Raw genomic sequence first — 11,240 nt, 5'->3', positions numbered from 1 at the left:
AGGAATCATGGCCTAGCCAAATTGATACACACATTTTTTGGGGGACATAATTCAAACCATGACACCAGTCTTTTATTTCTTTATATCGCCTTGACTTCCTCTCCATATGAGCAAGGCAGGGAGCCGACGGCTGCCCCAGGTGTCTGGGAAGAAAGCGTGTCCCTGATCCCTAGAGTACGTAGGTGGGTGAGTTTTGTAGCTGGTCTGTGGGCACTCATTGCTGTTGGCTGTAAGGACTGGGAAGCATCACTTATTCTTGGACCCCTGTCACAGGTGGCTAGGTGGTGTGTGTGGAGCCACCAGTCCTCAGGCCCCTGATGTGGGTAGGACCTTGCTTAATGGGCAGAGTGGTATCAAGTGTCGCGAACCTGCCGCTCCACCATACAGCTGATACAGTGAAGTTAGGCTTTAGGTATATACCCTGATATACTGTGCTAATGAGGGCCTACACGGATGAAATGGGCCCACACAGGTCTATGCAGGGGTGAAAGGCATTCAAAGTCCGTGGACCCATTATGCCTGTGCTTGGCATAGGAGCTGTGCCTGCCCTGAGTTCCTAGCTTAGTGGAGCTGGCAGATTATTTTTTCCTGTTTGTTAATTTGTTCCCTCTCATGGCCAGGAGAATGGCTCAGGGTGCATGACGGGTCCATCTTCTGGCCCAGGGGACGTGGTCCAGGGTATGTGGTAATTGCTGAAGCCAGGTCAGGACCCAGTGCAGAGCAGGGAGGGAGCAGGTAAATGGAAGAGAGGTTCTTTCCAAATAGGGTATTTTTTGATCCATGTGTCTTGGTCATCTAGTGCTGCTGTAACAGAACTACCACAAGTGGATGCCTTTAACAAAGAGCAGTTTATTCTCTCACAGTCCAGTAGGCTACAAGTCCAAATTCAGGGCATCAGCTCCAGGGAAACACTTCCTCTGTTGGCTCTGGAGGAAGGTCCATGTCATCAGTCTTCCCGCGGTCTGGGAGCTTCTCTGCGCAGGAACCTCAGGTCCAAAAGATGTGCTCTGCTCCCGGCACTGCTTACTTGGTGGTATGAGGTTCCCAACTCTCTGCTTGCTTCCTTTTCCTTTTATCTCTTGAGAGATTAAAGGTGGTGCAGGCCACGCCCCAGGGAAACTCCCTTTACATTGGATCAGGGATGTGACCTGGGTAAGATTGGTGTTACAATCCCACCGTAATCCTCTTCAATGTAAAATTACAATCACAGAATGGAGGACAACCACATAATACTGGGAATCATGTCCTAGCAAAATTGATACACACGTTTTTGGGGGGACATAATTTAACCCATGACACTGTGCAATGAGTTAAATGCCTACGCTTATCTTTTGCTGACTGAGTGCCACTTTTCACAGGCTCTGTAGGCCTGAGCTGACTCTCCGCCTCTTGGTCTCTCCTGATGTGGAAAACACGTCCCAACTGCCACTGCCTGCCTCACCAGGCATGCCAGCCAATCCTGCCTGCAGGGTACCAACTCCTGCCAGGTCAGGTCTGACAATCCCTCACTGCTTCTGAACCGCCTTTCCCTCCACTGTCACTTAGTCTGATTCCTCAACTTTGCCTTTTATGTTCAAGGCTCCTAGATTGTCATATATAATCGATTCACTTATATTTTTGGGTCTTTGTTGTAAGAGAGACCACAGGAAGCGTCTGGCTACTCTGCCATCTTGGCCCCACCCTCTCGGTCTTTGATTCATTTTGAGTTAGTTTTTGTGTATGGTGTGAAGCATGAATTCTGTTTCATTTTTCTGCAAATGGATATCCAGTTTTGCTAGCACCAATTGTTAAAAAGACTGTTTCTTCTGCATTGAATGGACTTTGACTCCTTGTCGAAAATCAGCTGCCCATAGATGGATGGATTTATTTCTGGGTTCTGAGTTCTGTTTCACTGGTGTATACGTCTGTTGTTGAACCAGTATCAGGCCATTTTGATTACTGTGGCTGTATAGTATGCTTTGAGATCAACAAGTGTGAGGCCTCCTACTTTGTTCTTCAATATTGCTTTGGCTTTTCAGGTCCTCTTTCCTTTCCATATAAAGTTGGTGAATACTTTTTCCATTTCAGTAAAGAAAGTTGTTGGAATTCAGATTGGGATCGCATTGTATCTATAGATTGCTTTGGATAGTATTGACATTTTCACAATGTTAAGCCTTCTGTCTTAGTTATCTAATGCTACTGTAACATAAATACCACAAGTGGATAGCTTTAATAAACAGAAGTTTATTCTCTCACAGTCTAGTAGGCTAGAAGTCCTCATTCAAGGTGCCAGCTCCAGGGGATGGCTTTCTCTCTCTGTCGACTCTGGAGGAAGGTCTTTATCATCAATCTTCCCCCAGCCTAGGAGCTTATCAGCACAGGAACCTTGGGTCCAGAGGACACACTTTGCTTTTGGTGTTGCTTTCTTGGTGGTATGCGGTCCCCCTATCTCTCTGCTCCCTTCTCTCTTTTATATCTCAAAAGAGATTGAGTCAAGGTACTATCTAGTCTTATAGATTGAGTCCTGCCACATTAACATAACTGTCTCTAATACTGCCTCATTAACATCATAGAGGTAGGATTTATAACAGATTGGAAAATCACATCAGATGAAAAAATGGTGGACAGTCACACAATACTGGGAATCTTGACCAAGCCAAGTTGACATACATTTTTGAGGGACACAGTTCAATCCATAACACCTTCCAATTCATGAGTACAGAATGTTCTTTATTTATGTAGGTCTCTTTTAGTTTCCTTCAGTAAGTTTTCATGGTGTAGGTCTTCTACATCCCTGGTTAGGTTTAGTCCTAGCTATTTTATCTTTTTGGGGCCTATTGTATATGGTATTGTTTTTTCTATGTCCTTTTCAGAGTTCTTGTTAGTGTAAAGGAACCCAACTGATTTTTGTGTGTTGATCTTGTACCCTGCCACTTTGCTGAATTCTTCTGTTAGATCCAGTAGCTTTCTTAGGGAAATCTGTAGGATTTTCTATGTGTAGGATCATGTCATCTGTGAATAGAGACAGTTTTACTTTTTTCTTTCCAAGTTAGATACCCTGTATTTCCTTTTCATGCCTTATTGCTCTCGCTAGGATTTCTAGTACAATGTTGGATAAGAGTGGTGATAATGGCCATCCTTGTCTTGTTCCTGTTCTCAAGGGGAAGAATCTCAGTCTTTCTCCATTGAGAATAATATTGGCTGTTGGTTTTGTGAAATACCTTTTAAGTATATGCTTACTTTGTTTTTTGCATAGTGTTTGTGGCTTTCATTCTATACCCTCTTGAGCAATTTTAAAATATTTTATTCTTTCAGTAGGGTGGTCTTCCCAGCTTACTAACTTGTTTCTAATTTATGTGTTTAATATTAGTAGCGTGGCAGTTTTCATGTCCATGCGACTCCTGAGATCTGTGATGTCAGTGGAGCTTCAGAAGAGAATTTATCAGCCACAATTGCACATCCATTAAACAAAGCTTAAGAACAGACAATCCTAATAGAGTTTTTATTTATGGATTCTTTACTGTAAGATTCCCCTAGGACAATGGTCAGTATTAATTAAAACATCCTGAAGTGTATAAACCACAACTACTTCTGTATGAGATGCAGTGGAGAGCTTTAAAGCATCACTTGAATACAAAAAGGATGTAGAAGACTCTAGCTCTCTGTTGCTTTTATGCAGATGCCACTTTAAAGCAAATAGTCTTTAGACTTACCAGGATTAACACAATTTATTGCTGTAGAGAACCAGTGCTTTATATTTGTGATTTGTTACACAAAAGGGGGAGAAAAAAAAGAGACTTCATTACATATGTTGTCAGTGCCATGTTATGAGGCATTAGTGGTTCAGTGGTAGAATTCTCACTTTCCATGAGGGAGACCCAGGTTCAATTCCTGGCCGACGTACCTCACGCACAGCCATCACCCGTCTGTCATTGGATGCTTGTGTGTTGCTGTGATACTGAACAGGCTTCAGTGGAGCTTCCAGACTAAGATGGACTAAGATAATCAACCAGTGAAAACCGAATGATCACAACAGTTTGATCCACAACTGATCTTAGGAATGACACAGTACCAATGGTGCATTACTGGGCAATGTTTTGTTGTGTGTGTGGGGCCACCATGAGTCAGGAGCTAACTCAACGGCAGCTAACAGCAACAAAGATATTATGCTGCCAGCACGTCTAGAAGAGGAGACTCTTGAACGAATTCTGAACTGATAGGAAGGTGTGCAAATTACAGGTTTGTCATATGTTGACCCTGCATATGCAATATAAGTGAAGACATTGTTTTAACTGGTGGAACTTTAAAATATTTCCTTCTAGATTGGACATCGAGGCACCATTAGAGATTATTCAGGCTTTAGCCCATCGGTGGATGCTGAAGCCATTCACAAGGCAATCAGAGGAATTGGTGAGTTGTACTTTACAATTCAGCCACCTGGGTGGCGCAAATGGTTGAGCGCTCCACTACTAGCCAAAAGGTTGGTGGTTTGAACCCACCCAGAGGCAGCTCAGAAGACAGACCTGGCAATCTGCTTCTGAAAGGTCATAACCTTGAAAACCCTATGCAGCAATTTTACTCTGCACACATGGGATCGTCATGAGTCAGAATCAACTTGACAGCATCTGACGACCACTTCACAATTCATTGCTTAATGTTGAAGCAAATCTAGAAAGGTGCAGTCCAATAGTGCCTAGATTCAGTTTGCCCAGGTTGGCTTACTCAATTAGAAAAGTTGTCAGATTTTTTAAAATTGTGAAATGATGGGGAAAATTATAGACAAACCAGTTTTATTAAATCTTAATATTTGCCGTATTTACTTAATATTAAAAACAACTACCACCCCCACTGCTACTACCAATGATAATAATAATAACGATAATAAAATCATTACAGATGGAGCTGAAAGTCCGTCTACTCTTCCTGGATCCCACCCCACTCCATTTCCTAGAAATAACACAAATACATTAGAGTTTATTATTCCCATGAAACATTTTATACCACAACTACATATGTATGTTCATACGGTTTTATGTGGCTTCAAATAGTATAAAATGGAATCATCCTATATACATCTCTTGCAATTTGCTTTTTTCAAAACTTAACATTGTTTTTGATATTTATCCATGTTTAGATGTTTAGCTCCAGCTCATTAATTTTAACTGCATAGTAGTCTATTACATCACTGTATCATAAAGAGGGAATATTGATGGGAAATTTAAATTGCCTGCAGTTGTTTTCTATTACAGTATAAAAATACTGCAATGCATATTCCTGCTTATGTCTCCTTGTGCTGATTTGCTAGCATTTCTCCAGACTATAACAAGAATTGGAATTTTTAGTTTGAAGGGGATGCTTATTTTCAAATTAACTAGAAATTTTGGCAGTCTGCTTTATGAAATAAATAAATTAGCACTCCTACCAGCAATGTATGAGACTTCCTCTTGCTGTCTATTTTTACCAATACTTGCTGTGGTCATACTGTTCGATTTTCCCAATTTTAAAAAAAAAAAAAAACCCTTTGCCATGGAGTTGATTCTGACTCATAACAGCCCTATAGGACAGAGTAGAACTGCCTCCATAGGGTTTCCGAGGAGCAGCTGATGGATTCGAACTGCCGGCCGTTTGATTAGTAGCCGAGCTCTTAACCACTGTGCCACCAGGGCCCCCTTCCCAATTTAGTGGTTCTAAAATACTATTTCATCTTAAATGTGTGTTAGTTTCCTACCTCCTCTCCACTGTCCACCACTCCCCGTTACTGATGAGGGTAACCATCTTTTTGTTGGCTTTCTTTTGGTGAATTCCGTCTTCATGTCTTTTACCTATTTTTCAGTTGAGTTGTCTTTTTCCTTATGATTGGCAAGAGTTTGTGTGTTTTTTTTTAAATAAATTCTTGATATAAATCTTTCTTTTTTTTTAAATAAAAGCCATGAAAATATCTTCTCCCATTTTGTAGCTTTCTTCTAACGTTGGTTATAGCATCTTTCATTGCATAGAAGTTTTAAATTTTAGTGAATTCAGGTTTACTAGTATTTTTCTGTAGGATGTATGCTTATTATGTCTTGTTTTAGAAATCCTTTTCCATAATGAGGTCACAGATATATTCTCCTCTGTTTTATTCCCAAAGTTTTAAAATTTTATTTTTCACATTGAGATCTTTCACTGGAATTCGTATTTGTTTATGGTATTTAAAGTAGTTAATTTTATTTTATCCCATATGAATAGTTAATTGCCTCAGTGCTATTTATTAAAGAAGTTCACCCTTTCAATACTGATTTTTAATACCACCTTTGTTTTATATCAGGTTCCTTTATTTTTTTGCTCTCTGTTATGTTCCATTGGCCTATTTGCCTCTTCCTATGCCAATACTGAGGAGCCCTGGTGGCACAATGGGTAAGCAATCAGCTGCTAATTCAAAGGTTGGCAGTTCGAACCCACCTAGCAGCTCTGCAGGAGAAGGACTCGCAATCTGCATTCACAACGATTATCACCAAGAAGCCCTGTGGGGCAGTTCTACTCTGTTACATAGGGTTGCTATGAGTCAGAATCAACTCGATGGCACCCAGCAGCAACATGCCAATACCACATGGTCATAATAATTATTATAATTTTACAGTGACACTTGGTGTGTAGTAGAATGTGGGCTTTTCTTAGCTTTGTCCTCTCATATGCATTTTAGCATCAGCTTGTCAAATGCAGTGAAATACACTATTAGTATTTTATATCAACGTAATATTATCTTATTTCTACCTGTTTTGTGTTTATATATTTTTTCTGTTTTCACATGAAAGTTATTTCTTCATTTATCTCTTTGATTGCGCTATTTATACCCAGTATTAGGTCATCTTTTTCAGACTGTTTAATGAGGTTAATGCCAAATGGGTTGAATTGTCGTTACATTCTGTTGTCTACCTTACTTAAAGTTATGTTTCTTCATAAATTTGTTTTCATTTTGGCTTGCAGGCTCACTTTGAGAAGAAGGTTTTTTGTTTATGAGCACCCCCACCCCTGCATGCACACATGCACACGTACACACACTTATATTCTCAGTCCAGAACCAGGTTTCATGATGGCATTTGTGCTAGATACAGCCTATGAACCATCAGGCAGCTTGGTTTAGTTGCTGATCTTGAACCTGTACAAAAATAACATATGAAAAACTACCAAGCATACAAAGCTACACATGACTACAGGTAGTTAGACATGTCTGGAATGTAGGTATGAAGGGTATAGAGACGCAGAGAAGTGGTAGAAAATGAGAACGGAGACATAAGGCAGGAACTAGATCATAACAGGCTGGTATATAAGCTAAGAGGCTTACATTTTTTTCCTGAAGGTTACAGAGAGCCATTAAGGATTTTAACCATGGGAGGGGCATGATCAGATTTGCATTTTCTAGAAATTATACTTAGGAAGTAGTATACAGGATGAACTTATAAGGGGGTTAAGTTAGGAGGCTATTTAGATTATCTCGGGAAAATGTTATGCATGTTCGAGTTGAAGCTGAAGAAAATTAGAACAAGTTCATAAGAACCGAAGTACAATTCTGAGTATATCCCACCTGAGTTTAGAGACCACCTCAAGAATAGATTTGGCATTTTGCACACTAACGACCAAAGACCAGAGGGTTGTAGAATGACATCAAGGACATCATACATGAAGAAAGCAAGAGGCCATTAAATAAAAAGACAGGAAAGAAAAGACCAAAATGGATGTCAGAAGAAACTCTGAAAGTTGTTCATGAACATAGAGTAGCTAAAGCGAAAGGAAGAAACAACGAAGTAAAAGAGTCGACCAGAAGATTTCAAAGGGCAGCTCGGGAAAGCAAAGTATTATGAAATGTGCAAAGACCTGGAGGTACAAAAACAAAAGGGAAGAACACACTCGGCATTTCTCAGCCTGAAAGAAGTGAAGAAAAAATTCAAGCCTCAAGTTGCAATATTGAAAGATTCTGTGGAGAAAATATTAAACGACACAGGAAGCATCAAAAGAAGATGGAAGGAATATATAGAGTCATTATACCACAAAGAATTGGTTGAAATTCAGCTATTTCAGGAGGTAGCATATGATCAAGAACTGATGGTACCGAAGGAAGAAGTCCAAGCTGCACTGAAGGAATTTGCGAAAAACAGGGCTCCAGGAATTGCTGAAATACCAATTGAGATGTTTCAGGAAACAGCTGCAGTACTGGAAGTGCTCATTCATCTATGCCAAGAAATTTGGAAGACAGCCACCTGGCCAACTGACTGGAAGAGATCCCTATTTGTACCCATTCCAAAGAAAGGTGGTCCAACAGAATGTGGAAATTATCGAAAAATACCATTAATACCACACATAAGTAAAATTTTGCTGAAGATATTCAGAAGTGGTTGCAGCAGTATGTCAACAGGGAACTGCCAGAAATTCTAGCTAGATTCAGAAGAGATCGTGGAACTAGGCATATCATTGCTGTTGTCAGATGGATCATGGCTGAAAGCAGAGAATACCACAGAGATGTTTGCCTGTGTTTTATTGACTATGCAAAGGCATTCGACTGGGTGGATCATAACAAATTATGGATAACATTGCAAAGAATGAGAATTCCAGAACACTTAATTGTGCTCATGAGGAACCTGTACATAGACTAAGAGGCAGTCGTTCGAACAGAACAAGGGTATACTGTGTGGTTTAAAATCAGGAAAGTTATGTGTAGTGTTGTATCCTTTCACTATCCTTATTCAGTCTGTATGCTGAGCAAATAATCTGAGAAGCTGGACTATATGAAGAAGAATGTGGCATCAGGATTGGAGGAAGACTTATTAACAACCTGCAATATGCAGATAACACAATCTTGCATGCTGAAAGTGAAGAGAACTTGAAACACTTACTGATGATCAAAGACTATAGCCTTCAGTATGAATTACACCTCAACATAAAGAAAACGAAAATCATCACAACTGGCTCAATAAGCAACATCATGATAAACAGAGAAAAGATTGATGTTGTCAAGGGTTTTATTTTACTTGGATCCACAATCAATGCCCATGGAAGCAGCAGTCAGGAAATCAGATGACACATTGCATTGGGCAAATGTGCTGCCGAATCCTCTTTAAAGTGTTAAAAAGCAAAGATGTCACTTTAAGGACTAAGGTGAGCCTGACCCAAGCCATGGTGTTTTCAATCACCTCATATGCATTCGAAAGCTGGACAATGAGTAAGGAAGACTGAAAAAGAATTGATGCCTTTGAATTATGGTGTTGGTGAAGAATACTGAATTTACCATGGATTGCCAGAAGAATGAACAAATCTGCCTTGGGAGAAGTACAGCCAGAATGTTCCTTAGAAGCAAGGATGGCAAGACTTTGTCTCACATACATGTTATCAGGAGTGACCAGTCCCTGGAGAAGGACATCATGCTTGGTAAAGAAGAGGGTCAGTGAAATAGAGGAAGACTCTCAACGAGATGGATTGACACAGTAGCTGCAGCAGTGGGTTCCAGCATAACAACGATTGTGAGGATGGCGCAGGACCAGGCAATGTTTTGTTCTGTTGTACATAGGGTCACTATGAGTCGGAACCAACTCAAGGACACTTCACAACAGGAAAAATGTGATGAAGGTTAAACCCAAGTACAGGGGCAGAGGGCATGTAGAGAGGATAAATTCAAGAGATGCATCTGATGACTAGGATGTAAAGAATAAGTAAAAGAAAGGAGTAAATGGTGACTCCCAGAATTTTGCTAAGATGACTAATGATGTCATGATAAGGGGGACATACAGTAAAGGACAAGTTCAGAGAGGAAGCATAATCAATTCAACTTTAAGCATGTTGTCTTTGAGATACTTGTGCAATTGGAAGTGTTTAGTAGTGCATCAAGGAGCCCTGGTGGTGCAGTGGTTAAAGCAGTTAGCTGCTAACCAAAAGGTTGGTGGTTCCAACCGACCAGCCGCTCTGTGGGAGAAAGATGTGGCAGTCAGCTTCCATAAAGATTACAGCCTTGGAAACCCAATGGGACAGTTCTACTAAGTCCTATATGGTTGCTATGAATCACAGTCAACTCAATGGCAACGAGCTTGGTTTGTTTGTAGTAGCACATTCATAAAGAAGTTGTTTCAGGTCCAAGTGGGCAGTCAGACTCATAAGGCACAAATGGGCATTAATCTAATCCTGTGTTTACTTAGTTTTATAGAAGGATACAAGACAGGAAATACAGAGGGTGAGCCTATTTCACTGGAAGGGCCAGCATATATCATTGAGAGGCCAGCAGCAACCCAAGAACACAGCTTCTTTTTCCCACCAGTGATGTGTTTTTGTAACCAAGGTGTGTGTGGGTCACACTGACGCAGAGAAGTGGCAGACTAGAGGTGCAGTTTGTCTTTTATGCTGTTCTAGTCTCGTAGACCTGAGTTCTGCAAGCCAACTCACAGCTCTCCAACCCCGATGTAGTCCTTTCTGACAAATGAGGTGAACACAGCTTTCCACCTTTATCTTAACATTGTAATTAACAAGGAAACAGTGACCTTCAGGTCATTCTCAGTCAGGCCAGCATCAGTGCTGGCCTGAGGTTACCCAGGCCTGAGGTTACTTACAAATAGGTGGGAATGCATGAGAGGTGTGAACGAGAGATAGAAATATATGTTCTGAGTGTCAAAGAAATTGAAGTTCAGAGTCTTGCTGCACCACTTAAAAGCTGTGTGACTGGTGAGCGAGACAATTCTCTAATCATTATTGTCTTCATCTTTCGGATAACTTAATTATACCTACCACGCAACACCCCTGTGAATATTAACTATGACAATGAATAGAAAGGTGCCTGGTACATGGTGGGTTCTCAATAAGTGTCTTTCTTTTCTCTAAAGGAAAAAATATTTTGATATCAAGTACGGGGCTAAGAGAGATAAAAGGTGATAAGACAGTAACAGAAACTTTAGGGGTGAAAAAAGCAATGCATTCTTTATGTTACACCTTCTCTCTGATGTACAGATGGGAATATTTAGGCAATGATTGTTTTCTTTTCCCAAAACTATCCAAATAAAGTTAATTTTCTCTTCCAAGAGGCAAGCAAAAAATAAAAAATAAAAACAAAAAAACCCCAAAAACAGAGAGTTCTGGCAAAATGGCACTCTAGGCAGAAGCACCACGCCGTCCCTCCACAGCAAAGATCCGAAAAACTAAGCCAAACAGAGAATACAACAATCCTAAAACCCTAAAACATCAAATGAAGAGATAAAGAACTCAGCCAAGCACCAAATGGAGTGAGAAAACTGACAGAGAACAGAGAG

The 11,240-nt window shown here is 40.4% G+C and overlaps 1 protein-coding gene across 2 annotated transcripts in view; it reads left to right on the top strand.

Moving 5' to 3' along the window:
- The window catches only part of ANXA3 (annexin A3), an 88,848-nt gene that overhangs the window by 31,813 nt on the left and 45,795 nt on the right, over positions 1-11,240 (top strand). For both annotated transcript variants that reach the window (XM_004383116.2, XM_023737610.1), the window contains exon 3: positions 4,302-4,389. In XM_004383116.2, the coding sequence (XP_004383173.1) occupies positions 4,302-4,389 (88 nt within the window). The remainder of the gene's footprint in view (positions 1-4,301; positions 4,390-11,240) is intronic.

Source organism: Trichechus manatus, unplaced genomic scaffold, assembly GCF_000243295.1.
Source record: "Trichechus manatus latirostris isolate Lorelei unplaced genomic scaffold, TriManLat1.0 scaffold00105, whole genome shotgun sequence".
NCBI classification, from domain to species: Eukaryota; Metazoa; Chordata; class Mammalia; order Sirenia; family Trichechidae; genus Trichechus; species Trichechus manatus.
The sequence above is the reverse complement of the archived record's forward strand: the minus strand, read 5'-3'. Positions and strand labels throughout refer to the sequence as shown.